Source organism: Lissotriton vulgaris, chromosome 11, assembly GCF_964263255.1.
Source record: "Lissotriton vulgaris chromosome 11, aLisVul1.2, whole genome shotgun sequence".
In the NCBI taxonomy this organism is placed as follows: domain Eukaryota; kingdom Metazoa; phylum Chordata; class Amphibia; order Caudata; family Salamandridae; genus Lissotriton; species Lissotriton vulgaris.
In genome coordinates this window covers 1,005,473,414-1,005,493,993 of record NC_141699.1, presented here as the reverse complement: position 1 = coordinate 1,005,493,993, position 20,580 = coordinate 1,005,473,414, and the positions used below count along the sequence as shown (strand labels likewise).

At 44.5% G+C, this 20,580-nt stretch overlaps 1 protein-coding gene across 1 annotated transcript; it reads right to left on the bottom strand.

The window, feature by feature from the left end:
* Positions 1–9,605: 9,605 nt before the first annotated feature.
* On the bottom strand, positions 9,606–10,733 carry LOC147683926 (actin-5-like). The gene has a single exon (XM_086944920.1). The coding sequence runs from the start codon at positions 10,731–10,733 to the stop codon at positions 9,606–9,608; it is 1,128 nt and encodes a 375-aa protein (XP_086801046.1).
* Between the last annotated feature and the right edge of the window lie 9,847 nt (positions 10,734–20,580).

Below are 20,580 nucleotides of genomic sequence, written 5' to 3'. Positions count from 1 at the left end.
GCATTTTGTAGAGCTTTAAATGTCTACCTCTGGTCTCTTCAGACCATTAGCCCACTAGGTAGAAGCCAAACAAGTGGAAATAGGACTGAACCACAGCATTGTTCTTTGATGGTATGAGCTTATTTCATCATGGAGATGGGATAGTTCCCAGGACAGGTGTCTAGGAGGTGGAGGTCTCTTAACAAGAGCATGGAGTGCTTTGTAGCCGGCTAAACCTAGTATAGTATTAAGCCAGTGAGAATCTGGGTATTTTCCTACTTTCAACTGGCAGATACAAGGAGCGTTGGTCCTTACCTTCCCAAGTTCTCCATCATGCCTACTGTGTCCACGCTCTAAGTGATCCTATACCTCTTCGAAGTCCAAGAACACCCATAAGATTCAGTAAAAATATTTGGGGAAAGGGATGGGGAAACACCTGCAAATTGGGAGGCCTCAATCGGTGTGTCCTTTGAGTGTTAGAATAGAAACATTTATGTTTACGTATTGCTTTATGTAGGTTAGCATTCATAATAAGCATTCGCTGCACCATTTTCATTGGGGGCGCCAGTTTAGGCAGTTCGAAACTGATCTAGTTCACTTTTGAGAAATGCTCCACCATAGACTTGTTTTGTGATGAGTGCACTGTTCTTATTAGCGCATACCTTTACCTCTAGATAGAGGCCCTCTCCCACTTGTCTGGTGGCGGGAGCGGGGTAACAAGCTTGAGCTGTATTAGGTGGTGTGAGATATGAGGATCGAAACTTATTTTTTGTATTTCACTGTCCAGTTGCATCTGCTTGGAAAATTCCACTGTGGACGTGCCTTCGCCCGGTTGTGAAAGGTACATAATGTATCTTTATGCTTGTTGATTTCAATCCCCTCTACAGCACTCCTAGTGACTGGGCAGACAGGGCTCCACTCTGAGTGTATCTGAATAAACAATTATTGGTTTGTATTCTCAACTGTCTGACTGACTCTTCATTTAGTACCGAAAGCTGAGAGGTGGTCTTAGTGAACCGGGTGGCCCGAATCGGGTCACATCCTTCTGTTGGCGCCCGAACAGGAACTCCTTTGGGTTATGTCCATCCCTTGTCCGTAATCGTAGGGGAGGATGGGAGCACCGTCAGGTCGGACTGAAGGCTCATGGATCCCTACACGAAGAGCTTGAGACTTGCAGCTGCTGCCTCTGTCCCACCGGGGGGTGCCGCGCCTAGTGGTCATCCAAACTGGAGTCCTGCACAGCGAAACCCTTGGATCTGACCGTTTGGTCTGAAGAGTAGGAGTGGAGAACCAGGTCATTTGTATCACTGATATCAGGTTTGTTATTGGTTCTTTGCGGATATGGTACCGTTTGGGTTTGGGTTTGGTACAGTCTGAGGACCGTTTGATGAAAACATAATTGGCAGGTAGAACTATTGATTTTGTTTCTTTTTAAGATGCCTGGCTTTAATAGAAATTTGAGTTTGTGTTGTTGCTGTTGTTCTGCAGGTGCTCGATTAGAAGAAGCTCAGCCTGCCCCTCTGGAAGGCACTCCCAATTATGATATGTATGTAAATATAGCACAAATATACGATCTGCAACGCTGAATTGCAGGGGCCTTTGATGGGCACTTTTGATGAACAGAAAATTGTTTTTTTGCTGGAACACTTATTTAAGAGAAGAAGTAGGCAGTCAATGTTTGACTCTCAGATTTGGCAGAAGGAAGCCAAGTGGAGGCAATTATAGATGGAGAGAGACGCACGGAAAGGGGGAATGCAGACACAGAAAGCTATGGCATACAATACATTCTGTCCATCAACTGTTGTTTTTGCATTTGTCACTCCGAGTGAGATGGGTATGCTCAGACGTGAGTCCCATGCTCTCCACACCACTGGAGTCAAGCTACCCTGGCTGAAGATGGCTAATAGCCAGAAACCGGTCCAAGGATGCTTGATTCCAGTCCAGGAAAGACATGGCTTGGCAGTTCGGGCTGGACTGTTCCCATGAGGCACAGGGTCAAGGCTGATTTGCATATGGCCATGTCTGAACTGGGGTGGTGTGGAGTGCAAAAAAACGATGGATTTAGGCCCAGATCTCTGTACTGGGGTGAATGTATGACATTGTTCTGCATTCTGTCCATCAACTGATGTTTTTGCTTTTGTCACCCGAGTGGGATGGGTATGCTCAGACGTGAGTCCCATGCTCTCCACACCACTGGAGTTAAGCTATCCTGGCTGAAGACGGCTGATAGCCAGAAACCGGTCCTAGGATGCTTGATTCCGGTCAAAGAAAGACATGGCTTGGCAGTTCGGGCTGGACTGTTCCCATCAGGCACAGGGTCAAGGCTGATTTGCATATGGCCATGTCTGAACTGGGGTGGTGTGGAGTGTAGAAAAAACAATGGATTTAGGCCCCGATCTCTGTACTGGGGTGAATGTATGACATTGTTCTGCATTCTGTCCATCAACTGTTGTTTTTGCATTTGTCACCCCGAGTGGGATGGGTATGCTCAGACGTGATTCCCATGCTCTCCACACCACTTGAGTCAAGCTATCCTGGCTGAAGATGGCTGATAGCCAGAAAACGGTCCTAGGATGCTTGATTCCGGTCCAGGAAAGACATGGCTTGGCAGTTCGGGCTGGACTGTTCTCTTGAGGCACAGGGTCAAGGCTGATTTGCATATGGCCATGTCTGAACTGGGGTGCTGTGGAGTGCAAAAAAAACGATGGATTTATGTTTAAAGTATTTTATTGGAGCAACACAATTAGACAAAACATACATAGCGTATATGATATCAGGTCACTGCCGCTAGGGTTGCATACTTGGCGTTAATTTTCCCAAAGAGCATCTCAGTTGCAGACCCCCCCACAGCAACCCTTAAAGATATGCAGTGTTGCAATAAAATAACAGTCCCTCCCCTGGAACACCCCCCTAGAACCCTGCCTCCGTAATCCCCCCACCCCTACCCCAAAACAATGGATTTAGGCCCAGAACTCTTTACTCGGGTGAATGTATGACATTGTTCTGCATTCTGTCCATCAACTGTTGTTTTTGCATTTGTCACCCCGAGTGGGATGGTTATGCTCAGACGTGAGTCCCATGCTCTCCACACCACTGGAGTCAAGCTATCCTAGCTGAAGACGGCTGATAACCAGAAACCGGTCCTAGGGTGCTTGATTCCGGTCCAGGAAAGACATGGCTTGGCAGTTTGGGCTGGACTGTTCCCATGAGGCACAGGGTCAAGGCTGATTTGCATATGGCCATGGCTGAACTGAGGTGGTGTGGAGTGCAAAGAAATGATGGATTTAGGCCCAGATCTCTGTACTGGGGTGAATGTATGACATTTTTCTGCATTCTGTCCATCAACTGTTGTTATTGCATTTGTCACCCAGAGTGGGATGGGTATGCTCAGACATGAGTCCCATGCTCTCGACACCACTGGAGTCAACCTATCCTGGCTGAAGACGGCTGATAGCCAGAAACCGGTCCTAGGATGCTTGATTACGGTCCAGGAAAGACATGGATTGGCAGTTCGGGCTGGACTGTTCACATGAGGCACAGGGTCAAGGCTGATTTGCATATGGCCATGTCTGAACTGGGGTGGTGTAGAGTGCAAAAAAAGAATGGATTTAGGCCCAGATCCCTGTACTGGGGTGATTGTATGACATTGTTCTGCATTCTGTCCATCAACTGTTGTTTTTGCATACAATAAAGAAAAACAGGAGACTGGAATTGAATGTGAAGACAAGAGATTTCGGTTGCATGTTGATAAGTCTTACTTGGCCAAAGAAGAGAATGATACTTTTATGGAGGAATTGTTAGATACTCGACCCCTGCCTCCTTATGTCCTGCAGAGGATATATCCCACTGTTCCTTCACATTCACAGCAGGAGGTTTCATCTGTTCCGATTACTCCTATGACTACGGTTGTGACCTTTACAGATTCGGCCACAGCACCCCCACTCCTTCTTTGCCCTCACCATCTTTGACGACTGTGACTTTTAGTACCCTTACTGTTCCAGCACCTGTGCCTGTCACTCTTTCTCCACCGGTGAAGCCACCAGTTAAAGTCGTACCTATTGGGTCTATTGTTTCTCCTTCTACAGTTCCTTATCCCCTGTTATCTTTGGACGTTGCTACACCAGCACGAGGGCTTGGGGATAGAGATTTGATGAAATTCAGGGAACGGATGGGTCCGTTGGTGCGTTCAGGTATAGGGTAGAATGAAAAGGAGGTAGTAGTTGAACAGGCTGCGAGTTGGGCTCAAGAGGTGGTTTATAGTGTAGAAGATATTTGGAGGGTGATGCGAGATTTTGAACCTTCTATACAGTAGCATGCCCTTAAGCATATGTCCGCTACTTTGATTAACCTCTGGCAAACACATATTAGGACAGATGAGCCTCAAGTTTTATTTGACATTAAAGATTGAGTATATGCTACTAATTTGGAGCCAGGCCAAGTATTTGGGAATGTCACGACTTTGGTTGCTTATAGGGTAGACTGTATGAGAATAGCCCCGTCCCAACTACTCAGTTTCCGAAGTTCATCCCATTTATCATCTGGAGTTACCTGAGATAACGGATCAGCACGCAGATGTTACGAGGCAGGCTGTGGCGGCTTGCTTCCAGGAGCAATGGGTGTACACTCCGTGGAAAAGAAGTGAGGTTTTGTCCCTTAAGGCTCATCTACCTGATCCTAGGAAAAATCATACACCTTATTATAAAGCGTTGACAGAGACTGCCTCTTCTACTGTGAAAACTCTTGCTGATATTGAAATGTTTTTTGGTCTTCTTGTCCAAGTTGTTGTTTGGAACTTAATGGTATATGGGATGTAATTAGAGGATGGGATCGGGAGAGAAATCCAAGCGCCAAACCTCGAGCTGCGATACTTACTTTGCCAGGTCGTATCGTTACATATATGCATTCCCTTATTCTGCCTAAGAAGGTAGACTGGGACAAATTGACGGCTTGTCAACAGAAGAAGGGTGAGTGTGTCTGATTTCTTTACTCGGTTTGAAGACACATTTTTGGATTATATTGGGCTGGATATGTCTTTTGAGGGGGGAGTCCGGCTGTTTGTTGACAGATTTGAATTTGTTGAAGAAATTGCATGCTACTATTTATTGTTCTCCTGCTGGTGTTCATATTACTATGGGTCTGGATATGAGCGTTCAGCAGTGTTTGTCTCAGGATGCGCACCTTCCTGCTGAATTTGCTCAGGTGCCGCCCACACTGTGGGCCACAGGTGATACCGACGTGGGTTTGTTACACACACACACATTTTCTATACAGGTCAACTAGAATGCATTTTACCACGTATTCCTCAATATAAAATACCCCAGGCAGGTAAACGGGCCCTACTCCAGATTGTTCAGGATTTAATACAAAAAGGGGTGTTTGAGGAGACATCTGCTAATATCTGTAATAGCCCTATTCTTTCGATTCTTAAGAGAGCCCCAACAGGCTCCTCTATTGATCATGAGGATGTTTATCGCTTTGTGATTGATTTGCGCGAGGTTAATAAAATAGTAGTTCCACAGTTTCCTGTGGTTCCTGATATCACTAAGCTTTTGACAATGATCACTTCTACTGCTCAGTTCTTTTCTATTATTGATTTAAAAAAAAAATTTTTTAGTATTCCTATTCATCCAGATAGTAGGTATTTGTTGGGTTTTACACTGGCCCGTAGGAGCTGTAGATTCTGTTGTGCTCCTCAGGGCTATACAAAAATTCCTAGTATTTATAGTCAAGCATTGAAAAGTCAATTGGATTCATTAACGCTTCCCCCAGGTAATGTATTGGTGCAGTATGTTGATGATCTCTTGATAGCTTCTGATACGGAACAAGGTTATAGAGATAGTACTGTGCAGTTGTTGTTACATTTGGCAAATCATGGCCATAAGGTCTCTCTTTCTAAATTTCAATATTGTCGACAGGTGGTTACCTATTTAGGTCACCTACTTGTGAAGGAGAGTAGGAGATTGACTCCGGAGCCTGTTAACACCTTTGTTAAAATGCCCATTCCGCAAACTCAAAATGGCATACGTCCTTTATAAGTTTGACTTCCTACTGTTGGCAGTGGATTCCGAATTATTCCTTACTAATCAAACCTTTGCTTGCATTAACAATGAAAGAAGTGCATGAGTCTCTGACTTGGAAACCCGAATGTCAGCAGTCTTTTGAGCAATTGAAAACTGTGCTTTGTTCAGCTCCCGTGCTTGGCACACCTAACTATGCAAAGCTGTTTGTGCTCTATGTCCATGAGTTGGTTGTGCGCTTTCTGTTTTAACACAAACATTTAGGGATGAACAAATGCATTGAATACCCTGTATTGTTTGAATATTTTGGACAGTTAACTGAAAGTTTGGGTTCTATTTACCAGCAGGTGCGGTAGTCCCTACCTCCTTTACCAGAGGAACCCGGCCACGATATTCAAGATGGAGATTATGTCCTCATCCGGAACTTCCAGCACAAGAAAAGTTTGGTGTCACCCTGGAAGGGCCTGGACAAAGTCCTGCTGGTGACACGAACAAACGGCAGTGAAAGTAGCTGGTCGAAAGAACTGGGTGAACACCACCCACTGCCGGAAGATTCCCCTGCCCCTTCCATATGACCAGTGGATCAAAGACGGAGTTGCTGGCGAGGAGTGTGAGCAGGTCCCTAGGTTTGTCCCTTTTAGCGATGCCCTTCTCATATGTACAATGCTATTGTGAGTCTGTCGATAATAATACTGTGTTGGGTGACATGGGTTTTGGAGAACTATCAAAATGTACCTTTGCTAGTATGAGTAAGGTAATTTCCCCAACAAGAATGAAACGAGCATCCCTGAATAATGTGTTTTCAGAAACACATAAGAAGTTTTTGGGGGAAGGTACAGCTTCTTACCCCACCCAATCTGGCAAGCGTCTGTGGACTTCATAACTGCATATCCATTATCACTTGTGAATTATACATACACTCGACCCCCTAATTTTGTGGAAGTTAAAGGAGTATTTGGACCTGGGTATTCAGGCCCATGCCTATATCATAGAAAACCATCAGGAGGAGTTTACCCTGGTTGCGATAATAATACATATTGTGATAATTGCTACATGGACGCACAGAATATAACATTGGTGGGATTGCATTATATGGAAATTGACTGTTCCCCGGGCAGCTTGTTATTATCCTGCTTGTTGTCCAATTATCAATAGTACTGACACTTCATTGTATAGAAATTGTTCAGGATTAGTGATGTATAAAGAGACGATCCCTCAGGTGAAAGCAGACGATCTAAGCACTTTCTGAATGAATACTCGATATTCTGCAGTGGATTATGATAGGCCAAGTTATGCACAACCAGGGTTTTTCTTTTTGTCTAATGGGACTTATTCTAATGTTCATAATGGTAAAGATGATGTAGCCCTTGGGATGGTGTTGCCTGTGGCTGTACCCTGTAAACGTGCAAAGCCTAAAGTTAGATGGGTCAAAAGAACCCTCACCAAGGAGTTTTGTGAGGGGGTGACAGACATAGAAGTCAACAATTACAGCAATGGCATTACTTTTGGGTATATTATTTCTTCCATTTTCACATTGGGTGGTACTTCCATGGCTAGAGGTGAAAAATCTAGGCACTACTTTGGATGTGAGCTGCACATTCTATCCAATACTACCGTAGCAGCTTTACGTAACATCACCACTCAGTTGGAAAGTATGCGAATATATTCGGAGCAGACCAGATATCCAGTGGATTTTTTTCTGGCTAAGAGTGGTGGTGTATGTACGGTAGTTGTCAGCCAGTGTGTAGTTGGTATAACTAAAACGGAAAAGAATGTCACCCAGCATATTTTGGATATCCTTGAGAATGTCAAGGGAATGGAAAGTGGGAATTGGAGTTGGTCACTCTTTGGAAGCTGGGGTTGGATTTTCGAAAACATTAATTTATTTTGTTGCAATATTGGTACTCTGCTGTGTTTTAATTCAGTGTCTTCCCTTCTGTTGCTCCTATTGTAGCACTGTTCTCATCCTTAAAAGAAAAATATGGATTCATGATACCAATGCTGCTTTTATGGTATAGAAAGAAATTGAGGATCTCATGAATATAGACAAGGGCATTTTTGAGACTTCTTCTCTCCTCACTGTTTCCCTTCCTGATGCTGATAATACAGAATGACCGTAATTGTTTATTTGTATAATTATTCCCTATTAGTTTTATTTGTTATTAGAAAATGTTTAGCTCATGCTAAAAGGAGGGTCTATTAGAATAGATACATTTATGTTTACGTATTGCTTTATGTAGGTTAGCATTCGCTGCGCCATTTTCATTGTGAGCGCCATTTTGGGCTGTTAGAAACTGATCTTGTTCACTTCTCAGAAATGCTCCACCATAGGTTTCATTTCTCCATGTTAGACTTGTTTTGTAATGAGTGCACTGTTTTTATTAGTGCATACCTTTCCCTCTAGATAGATGCCCTCTCCCACTTGTCTGGTGGTGGGAGCATGGTGAAACAACCTTAAGCTGTATTAGGTGGTGTGAGATATGAGAATCAAAACTTATTTTTTGTATTTCACTGTCCAGTTGCATCTGCTTGGAAAATTCCACTGTGGCCGGGCCTTCACCCAGTTGTGAAACATACATAATGCATCTTTATGCTTGTTGATTTCAGTCCCCTCTGCAGCACTCCTAGTGACTTGGCAGACAGGGCTCCACTCTGAGTGTATCTGAATAAACAATTATTGGTTTATATTCTCTACTGTCTGTCCGACTCTTCATTTAGTACCGAAGGCTGAGAGGTGGTCTAGTTGACCTGGGTGGCCCGAATTAGATCACTTCCTTCATGAGTACAATGCCCTAAACACAAGACTATATTTTATTCAATTTTTTTATGTGCAGGTGTAATGGTATGATCATTGCCAATGGAGGTATGGATTATGGAAAAAACACGTCTGTTTATGAGCAATGAGAGAGAAAATCTTCTATCTTGAACTTTGGTACTCATTGCACAGGATGATTAAAGACAAATCAATTCCTTTGCACGGTGGCCAATAAGCAAGTGTCATGTGTGACACTTTGATGCAGTCATATCCAACAACCCCAGCAGGAAGAAGTCCCTTGAAGGGGTAAAAACTTCTATATATAATTCATTTAATATAACCTGACACTGCATGATTGCAATTGGTCACACAGCCAGGACTTGGTAAATGTGTCATGTATCATGCAGAGCCACTTAGTAGCCTTTCAGAGTCTTTGGAACCAGACCCATTTCACTGACTAGGGCTGCAGTCAACAAATGGCAAATCATTAATGGTATTTTAAATACTGAAACACAGTAAACGTTCGATGGTTGTGGATAATATTTCAGGTTATTTGTCACTGGTGATCATTCCATTATGTCTGCCATCAGTCCCTCATGGATAAAACCTGTTTTGAAGTCAAATATAACCTCACAACATAACAATTAATATCTTTTGTGGAAACAAAACATACCTCAAAGTTTGCACTCATTGTATGTACATGTGCAATTTCAAATCCTTTTCCCTGAAGAACAATTTGTAGACCTAAAGCTGCACTGCCTTTTTTGGTCAATAAACAGGACTTTAAGTTTCTATGTAAAACTATGATGTTTTATTTTCCACAATTCATTTTTACATGTATTAGCAACAGGAGCTTAGAAACACTTTCTATGGACTATGTTGGGTCCCACCTCTTTGTATTCGTAGGCTGTCACCCACATTTGCTGGAAGGCTGAAAGAGAGGAAAGGATGGATGCTCCCATCCACACGGACAGTTTCCGGTCAACTGGAGCAAACACCTTGACAGTGGTGTCACATGGTACCAGATTGCAGACCTCCTTGGTCAGTCGTTCATGCATGCCGGGAAAGAGGCTACTGCCACCAGAGAGGATAATATTGCAGTACAAACATTGTCTAAGGTCGATGTCACACCTCTGGATGGTGTTGTTGCATAACTCGTGAATGCCTGGTGTGCCCTGACCAGTGTTCGCTGGACTGAAGAGGATCTCTGGGCAGCGATACCTCTGGTTGTACACCATAATCACATTGCCGTCTGGCAGCCGATAGTCCTTTTCAACTTCGCAGGGCCGCTTACACATCTCCATACCTATGTCCACAGCCACATAGCAGAGCCTTTCCTTTATGTCCTGGACAATCTCCCGCTCAGATGTGCTGACCATAGACACCCCAATTTCAGACAGAATGTGCATCAGGTAGTCGGTGAGGTCATGTCCTGCCACATCCTGCCTGAGGACAGCCCGGGGCATGCAGTATCCTTCAAAAATGGGCACAGTGTTCGTGACCCCAGCTCCACAGTCCACCACACAGCCCGTGGTGCGGCCAGAAGCGTAGAGTGCCAGGACTGATTGGATGGCAACATACATGGCAGGCACCCTGAAACATTCAAAAAGTACCTGTGTCATGGCCTCCCGATTGCAGAGAGGGTTCAGGGGCACCTCGGTGACCAAGACGGGCCTTTCAGATGGCTGGATCCTCAAGTCACACTCATACACATTCCTCCAGATGAGCTCCATGTCAGGCCAGTTGGTCACTACCCCGTGCTCCACTGGATACTTGATGGAGAGGATTCCCCTTTTGGCTTGGGCCTCATCCCCAATGTAGTAATCCTTTTGCCCGGCTCCAATCATCACAGACATGGCTCTAGCTCTACCTATGATATTGCTGTAAACAAAGCGTGGTAGCTTCTCCCCTGAAAGACCAATTTTGATCAAACCTGACCCGTTGTCTATGACCACAGCACTTTTCTGGGTTTGAACAAACATATCGCTGGGCGTAGATTCAGCTCTCCTCGACTCAGAACGATTACTTCGACTACTTGTGTGTTCCTATGCCCGGTACTGTGTATGCAGTCCCACAGTTGTGTGTCCTGAATGCCCTAAACTACTAAGCCTCCTCATGGATGTAAAGAGGTGAGGCTCCTCAATGCTACAAAGTTATGAACTGGCTGCAAAGTGACATGGTTACTTTGAGGTAACAATCCAGTTGAGTGATGCAGTAAGTCTGACCCTCTTGGCAGATACTGGTTTTGTGTTAAAGACGAATAAATACCCTTCAGTGCCATCCATCTGACATCTTGCTATTAACTCATTCATTAGAAAGTCCAAACCGGTCTCTTTTGAGCACATGAGCATTTAAGATTTTTTTTTAGATCTGCCCAAGAATAACCTGGGAGTGTGCCTGGGCCCTTTCAAGGTGAGTAATCGTCGCTTCCTCTTTCTGCCTTGCAGAGGCAAAATAAATGAATACCTCACAAATTGAGATCTAGAGAGGAAAACAAAAATGGTCCAACATTGAAGCACAAAGTATTGACACATCATATTAAAATCCATTCCTACTAATGAAAGTGTCAGGCAGGCATAACACTTTAATGACCAACACTAATCTCAAACTAATTTATCAAAGGGAAACAGGCATAAAAAAGAAGCTCAGGTTTACCTACCAGACCAGAGGTGTCTATGGTATATCCAACAAGGTGTATCCATGCCAAATTTTCAGGACAACCGCTAACTATGAAAATTAGTTTAATTTAGATCCGCAGTGTGAATGGTTATTTTTCTGGATAGCCTAAAAAATGGCCATTAATATAGCCCTCCTGGACCTACATCAGATACCTCTCTTCTAGACCATCATGACGTAATGTATGATCTTATGGGGTCTAGGGTGAAACAACTGGATTGGGAATTTTGTGCTGCACACATATCAGTTGGTCTTGTCCAATCAGACATGTCCTGGAATGGCTGGCATAAAATCTAGTCCAAAAAAGAAAAATGAATATGGTCTTGAAGAGGTTGGACCTGGAGGGGTGGATAATGTTTCCCCCCAGAAGTTCCACTTTTGTCAGAAAAATAGCTCGGACAATCAGAAAAAGGTCAAAAACCAAAAGTAGTACCTTTCAGATGAAAGAGTGCCAAGGTTCAAGTGCTCCTTTTGTTGGTGAACTACTTAGTAAGCAGAGTTCTAAACGTGGATTCTATTCTTTTATGATGCAGTGTGCAGGCTGTCCTGTGGTGAGTTCATGACTGATGTAAAGTGAAATATATGTATGTTATGTTATGTTATGTTATGTTATGTTATGTTATTTTTACTTATACCGCGCACAGCTGCCCCAGCAAAGGGGCGTCCTGGCGCTTTGACAAGGTAAACACAACACAACACAGATAAAAAAGCAGAAGGGCCACAGAAACAGCATAAGAGCTAAACAAATAAGAAGGTCTTGATGGCACGTCTAAACTGAAGAAGGTCCTCAATAGCCCGGATATGAGGAGGAAGAGAGTTCCACCAATTCGCCGCTAGCACTCGAAAAGAGCGGTCACCTGCTCTACTCAGCCTGAAGCGCGGAACCACAGCCAGATTCTGACCCAAAGATCTGAGGGTTCGCGAGGGTACATACGGTGTCAGTAGATTCTCCAAAATTTGGGGAGATGTACCCTTTGAGGATTTTGAACGCAAGGCAGAGAACCTTGAATTTAATCCTCTGATTTACAGGGAGCCAGTGGAGAGAGTGCAGAGATTTGGAGACCGAACTCCGCCTAGGTAGACCTATCACTACTCTGGCTGCAGCATTTTTAACTCGCTGCAGCCGGGTAGGTTCTGACTGATTGGTCCCAGCTAAAAGCGAGCTGGCATAGTCCAGCCGGGACAACACTGATGCTTGAACCACCAATTGTCTGGTTGGGGCATCAAAAAATTTAAGGATAGGTCTAAGTCCTCTAATAATGCCATAGCAAGAGGCCGCCACTTTCTTGGTGTGACAGATGAAACTGAGGGTTGGGTCAAGCCAGACCCCAAGAGTTTTTATCTCCGATGCTGGGGAGGGGGTCACACCTAGTTCCGGAGGCCACCACTTGTCACCCCACAACCCCGCTTGCTAGGGCCACGTCATAAAATCATGTGTAACAGGGAAAACCTTAGGTAAGCTATAAGACAGCTCATTGCCAATTTTTTGAAAAAGGACAAGATAGAAGGTTCTTCAAATTGCGCACAAATGTCTAATATTTAAGTTAAACCACATCTCAATGTTGCTACTAGGGACAATAGTGACGTCTATCCAGCGTCAAAAACAATGTAGTAAACTACATATGAAACATTTATAAGCAATATATCCCGAGCAGTTGCAATCCGCGTTAGGTAAAGCAATAAAGAAGAAAAAGTCTTTCAGTATCAATCTTCTTCTTTTAATGTTCTTAAAATGATATTTCTTCAGATCTTTAGCCTTTAGCCAACACGTGTTTCGTCTACAGCAGTTTATGCTGATAGACTTCGTCAGGGCTGTCTGATTGTTAGAGCTAGATCTGTATTTCTGATTGGATTTATCCCATAGACAAATTCAATGTCACTCGTAAAATCTTAAAAGGACTATCCAGTCCAATGAAGTAGCAGAATGAAATTAATGTTCTTGAATCGCAAACCCACGTCTGGGTTGGTCAAATCCCACAACTGTGTGCAGTTGAATCTGTATCTCACGAGTATTCCGGGCGCGGCGTTTAGCCTCATTGCCAAGGCTGGATGAACATAGGGATCCCATCCGACCCACACCCTAAATCAACAATAAAAGACAGATTTCTTAGCCACACATACAACATTTGCTACCATGATCCAGAAAACTGATAGCTTTCTACTTGGAAAAATGTATGTCAAAAGAATGCTTGAATCCATTTAAAGACAGTCTTTGGTAAGGGTCTCCCATCGCCCCTGGCCTCACAGTATCTAGTCTAGATGCTGGCAACACCCTGCTCTTGGCTTCCAAGACCCCACACTTGCAGTGCTTAAGAGCATCCTACATGCCACTGCATATCTCCTCCAGGGCCTGAAGAAACATGATCACATCACCCTCATGGAACTCCATTGGCTCCCCTTGCCACCCCACACCATCTTCAAAACCAGCTGGATCATTGATAAAGCCATCATGATCAGCTGCCCATGCTCATCTCTTGTGGTTCTCAGCACACCTGTAGCCTGGGCACCATCAAATAACACATTAAGAAGTATAAAAAAGAAAACAAACAAGGTAACAGGCCATTTCAATCTATGTATGCAGGATCTGAAACAACATTACTTTATTCATCAGGACAGCCTCAATGCTTGTAAAATGTATGAAAAATTGAAGACAAACCTCTTTGAAGAACACTACATCAAAAAGCATTAACAGTCCAGAAATCTCTCCTATCATTTTTTGACATTATGCTTGCCTTTGACTCTGGACAGTGCTCCTTTGCATTTTGGCTAGGTTCACGCTATAGAAGTACCATGTACATACATACAGCAGAGACCAGATCTTAACATGCCTCAATAGGTCCATATCTTGTAAAACGGGTTGCGCCTACATGTGGCCCTGCCAGATTTGCAGGGGTGGTTGACCGAGTTTAGGATTCTGAACACACCTGACACTAACTGACAGATGCAGGTGGTGGGCTGCCATCACTTGGTGCAGGTTCATAGCATAGGAAGAATGCCACTAGCACTCTGCTCTGCTTCAGCCTCCCAATCGGGGGAGGGGGGGGTAGATGCTTGTCATTTGCCAAGGTGCCACATGAAGGCCTAGCCATGATTTGTCTCACAATTTCAAAGAGACAAGCATAATTTTTAAGCCCTGGACAATGTTGGCATTAAATCAGTAGCAGTCGGCACGAGTTTTGGAGGCAGCGGCCAACGCGGGGCGGCTCGCGCAGAAATTGCCAGCACCCCACCCCACTCTTGCATTCAGCCACCGCGGGCGGCAGAACCAGGGGCTGACACGGCCGGCAAAAGGCCTAGCTACACCACTGCCTTAAATTATTTGGTCTGGGTGAATTAAGGGGTCGACTTTTCGGTGATTTTTTCTAAACAATGACTTTGGGCATAACTCTATAGAAATGTGTTCTATGTGGTGCACTGACTAATTCTAAGAGATAGGAACAAGTAGTATGGAGCAAGGTTGTTGTCTCTTTATGTCATCGATTTCAAGACCTCTAACTAACAGGGCCATAGCCATGGGAGGGCATTTGAGGGTGAGGCCAGCACAGATTAATCCTTGGCTGCACCAAACCAAAGAGGCTGCTGGCACAGTATTAATCTAATTGGAAAAAAACACAGGCACTGGAAGTAGAGTTATGGGGTGGTGGTTGCTGAAGCAAAAAACAAAGTTAACCATGCCAGAGATCAGAAGGTGAATGAGCCACAAAAATGCCTTTACATTTTGTTTTTATCTTGTTACATTTGTTGCGGGTTCCAAGGCAGATTAAATGTTGGGCCATGTCTTCTGATACATTGTTGCTTATTCTTTTAATGTTGGAGACGTTGTTTACTTTTTATCTGTGACTGCAAAGTGAGAGGATTTTGTAAAGCAAATTATGTGACAATCTCACTGGGGCACAGGCAGGACAACTGGAATTATGTGGCTTGGGAGGTCCAAATTAAGTGGCAAATGTGGCTAAATTATGTAGGAAGAAAACACAAATTATGTGGCTTAATGCAGCACATTTTGTGATAGTATTACTTTATTATTTTGTCATTTTCACACATTAACACTGTCTGGGCAAAGTTTCCACTTCATTAGTACCAGTTCAACACCCAAATACAGCTATAAGTAACTGAAAGGTGGCCAGTTAATCTTTGCTACCGCTAGGTGTGGCACCCCTGTGTGCACCTACCTGCATGGGCAGCAAGCTATGCTAGATAGGTTGAGGTGTGGTTGGAAGGGCGTTGTCTTTGTTTTTTGATCCTATGTGGGAAGTGTTTCCATGTTGTGCTTAATGCGCGAGGTTATCCTGTTAATAGTCGTATGGCCTAGCAGTGTGGTGGATGAGGAGGCGTGAGAGACACAGATGTGCTGTTTATGGTATGCTGGCAGTTTTGAACAGCTCTGCAGATCCCTAAATTTGATTTCTTATGATTATAGTCTGATTGGCTGGTTACTGCAGTGGGCTGTCCAATCAGATTCTTTGTGTAATGCTATGAGCCAGAGTTGTCTCCTATTGCTGGCGCACAGTGTGCTGCCTAGCGGCAGCGCCATGCACTCTTGTACCATTGTGAAAGGATGCCTGTAGTACGGGCAAGAATGTTTTTGTGCAGGAAGTTCCCCTTCCTGCAAAAAAAACAATCCTTACTGACATATTCCTCTTTCTATGTGTCCTGTAGAATGCAGCACACATAAAAGGGGGAAGTAACAAGGAGAAATAAATATATTTCTACTCCTTACACCTCAATAGAAAAAGGCATATCATTTTCATGCGGTTTACAAGCTTTAGTAAATGTGTAAATGTGCCAAAATCCATGGGTGGAAGCATGAGAACACCGATACTTAACCCATGGAACGCCTCCCCAATGCAAGGTAACAATTTGCACTGCCTCGATTTAATTCGTATTTACTAAACTATGCAAAGACATGTGAGTGACTTTGCATGGCTTGGTAAATCCCAAAAATTATTTAACTTTGTGGATGTGCCACAAAAGTGATGCACCCTGATGCAAAGTCTTAGTTACTCTGCCGCCTAATGTATCGTTCTGGGCCAGAGCTGACATTGTGGAGGGAGAGAAAAGTGGAGAGACCTGCTTGGATGATTATAGTTACTATGATCTCATATCTGAGTGTCATTGTGAGATGTAAACAAGCAGCCATAGTGTATAAATATTTGAGACCTGCAGTCATGGCCTAGATTAAAGTCCTCCAATTGGACTGCAGTGTGTGACAGAGCTCTTCAGTTATTCCATGCCTTTACATTTACTGATGGCTTGTTTATTGGCTGGTGATGAGCAACATTTGTAGTGGATATGTTTCAAGTGAATGTAAGGGGTGTAAGTTAGAGTTGGTTGCTGAACCGCTGAGTGTTATGGTCTTAGTATTAGTGTGGACCAGATATGTTGTATGTGAAATTACATAACAAAAAAATACCCTGCCGAACTATAATTTATCTGCCTATCAAAAGTAGTTTGCTGCTTTGGTTATTTCAAATTTGTGGATTTTAATCTGAGGATTGCTCTTGAAGGTGCAAATGTTTTCTACGGTCTCTTGCCAGGGGTGGGGGTGCAGTTATCTAGGAAATAGCCACATTTCCAACTGTCTTCGGAAGTGCATATGCTCCTGGGTGCTTCTAATGTTGGCTGGTAGTGAGTTCCAGAGCTTGGTCGATGTTACTGAGTATGCAGTCCCTCCTACGGATTTCTTATGGTAAGGTAGCATGATGATAAGTGGTGCATGCCTGGAGCGCTGTGTCCTGTTTTTCTTTTTATTTCTTGGATTTTACTTGTAGGCATGGCAGTCCTTTTTCCTTTGGAGATTCTGTGAAAAATGCAGAGTGCCTTGAACATTGCCCTTATAACTACAGGTAGTCAGTGGTGTGATTGCAAGACTGGAGTCATGTGTCCTCCGGGGTGAAGGCAGAGAAAGAAGTCTTGCAGGAGCATTTTGGATGAGTTGTATTTCGCGCATAATGAATGAGGATGTGCCAAGTCATAGGTTGTTATAAGTCTGAAAATTACTAGTGTGAGGATGGCTTGCAGTTTTTGTTGGCATCTAGGATATGGGAAAATGCAACATAGTGTTTTATTATGTAAAAGGTCAAAGATAACTTTGTATGATGTTGTATCAGATATAGATCTGAGTCCATGGTTACCCCTAGGTTTCTGGCTTCTCTTGATATTGTTTGAGGAGTTTCATGTTCCTTAGGTCATATGGCAGTAGGCTGGCATTTTTGTCATTGTCTGCATGTCATAAGCTCTCTCTTTGCAGTATAAAGATTTAGATGGTTATTCATCATCCATGTGTTTATGGCCCAAATGCAGTTATCTAGTCATAGAGGTCTTCCAGCTCATCCATTATTAAAAATGATTTGATTTGGGTGTCTTCGACATAGTTGTAATGGGCAATGTTGATGGATTTAATCAGGTTTGGTGAGGGGGTTAAGAAGATGATGAATATAGTGGAGAATATAATGGGCTCAAGGTATGCCACAGTGTTGTGTGTGAGGAGCTGGTATGAAAGGTGGGGCCAATGCTAGTTAACAGTGACAGCTGAGATGCCAAGAATTCAATGGCCAATAGCTTAACTTTGTTCTCACCTTTCACATATGGTATGTCTAACAAGAATTTGCTGTGTGAAAATTTGGCACAACTGTACAGACATTGAGTCATGTTGTTCTCAAGCAAGCAACTTTCACAACATTTCCTATTTCTGATGCATAAGTGGTTGTCACTACTTAAACTGACAAGCCATTTAGAAGCAATGCCCAATTTAAAAACCCCAGATTCCAATATGGCATGGTGGTTTGATTAGCTTATTGTGCTGGGGCAGTTATCACAAGTCAGGTACGACTTACATTTCAGTGACATTGCTGTAGCCTACACTGGCCTGTTGTGAAATATAGCCTGGTGAGATAATGTATCTTCTCTAGAGTTCTTTATTTTGATTGCAGGAGCCAAATATCTTGCTAGGTTAATGTACCTTCTACAGAATGCTACTAGCAGATTAACTCGAAGTAGTGTGAATCTGGCTGCTATAACATACTATCTCTCAAAAATGGTTTAAAATCCATATAACCCTGCCAGGGTCAACACACTAGGGGCCCCATTAGGATGGTGGGCGGAAAACCACCCCGACCGCCATGGAGGCGGGAAACAACCGCCCGCCGGGACAGCGGATAAACCAGCGGTCAAATTAGGAACAACCGCCAAAAAAGACCGACCACGGCGGTAGCGGGCCATCAAAAACCGCCCTACGTGGGCATGACATCCAAAAACCGACCGCGGCGGTCGGAAACGCAGCAGAAAAGCTACAATCTGCCGCAAGCAAAGCGGAGACACCGCACGGGAAATTAGCATATCCTCAATGGTCCCGCGGTACGGTCCGCTATTTCCGACCGCCGCGGTCGCACACAGGAGTGAATGGGAGCGACCTGAGGATCGGGGATCGAGTCTCGGTAACGACGTCAAACATCCTGCGATTCCGGTTCAAATCACTTAATCTCCCCGTCCCTCACAAAAATGAATGTGTGTCCTCATGTAACATAATTGGTGCTATGTAAAGCGCTCTGATACCCGATTCGGTTTGGGTCAGGTTTGCGCTATATAAAACTCTGCAAAAAAGAAAAAAAACATGGCTGATGATGCTAAAACACCGCAACAATGCCAAACATTGCATCAATCAAAGTAGCCATGCCCCCTAAACACAAAAAACACATACCAATGGAAAAATAAATGCCCCAATAAAAATACAATTTCCAGGACAACTCCCACAACACACCTGACAGCAAAATTCCATTTGGACACACCCACATAGCTGAGTATAAAACCAGCCCCTTCACTGACCACAATCCTTTGCAACACTCCAGAAGAGAAGGCCACACACCAGACCCGACAGGAAAGGCAAGACAACACAACACAGCACCACCAACACCACCACTACCACCATCACACCAGCACCAACAATCCCCCACCACACAACACACCTCACACACCAACACCACACCCACACCTGCACCCACAAACACTGCAAACACCACACACCATGAAATCTCAGAAAATGCTGAAATTCACAGAGAGTGAGTTGACAGTCATGGTCAATGAGATTGTGAGAGTGGAACCACAACTGTTTGGTAGCCTGGTCCAACAGACACCATTAGCCACAAGTACACAAATGGGGGAAAGGATAGTACAAAGGGTCAATGCAGTAGGGAGCACAACCATCGATCCAGGAAGGAGATCATGAAGTGGACTGGTGGTGGCCCTCCCATTCCACCAAAAACATTCACACCATGGGAGGAGAAGGTGCTTGCCATACTGCATCCTGAGAGTCTCACAGGAGTAGCCGGGGGAGTGGAGGCTAGTAAGTACAAACAAATGTTAACCAACACACTGATATGTACTTTCTTGTAAAACCAAAACCCCATTGTATTGTACACCCTCACCTAACAGGTAGGTAGCCATCTTGCCTTGGAGGCCTGTTTGGGGGTGAGAGGCCTGTACCACGACTCCCACCATGCCCCCTGTCCCACAGCTTACCAAGATGGACCCCTTCCATAACACCAGCCAGAAGCATGTTTCAGCCATTGCATTGTTCACCCTCACCCAACAGGTAGGTAGCCATCTTGCCTGGGAGGCCTGCTTGGGGGTGGGAGGCCTGTATCACGACTCCCACCATCCCCCCTGTCCCACAGCCTACCAAGATGTACCCCTCCCCCAACACCAGTCAGAAGCATGTGTCAGCCATTGCATTGTTCACCCTCACCTAACAGGTAGGTAGCCATCTTGCCTGGGATGCCTGTTTGGGGATGGGAGGCCTGTACCACGACTCCCACCATGCCCCCTGTCCCATCCCTAAACAGGATGGATCCCTCTCCCACTCAGCACCACCTTCAAGCCATTGCACTGTTCACCCAAGAAACTTACAGGTAGGTAGCCATCTTGCTTGGGAGGCCTGCTTGGGGGTGGGAGGCCTGTACCACGACTCCCACAATACCTCCTGTCCCACCCCTAAACATGATGTAGCCCTCCACACCAACCCAGAAGCAATATACAGCCCTTGCAATGTTTACCCTCACCTAACAGGTAGGTAGCCATCTTGCCTGGGAGGCCTGCTTGGGGGTGGGAGGCCTGTACCATGACTCCCACCATGCCCCCTTTCGCACAGCCTACCAA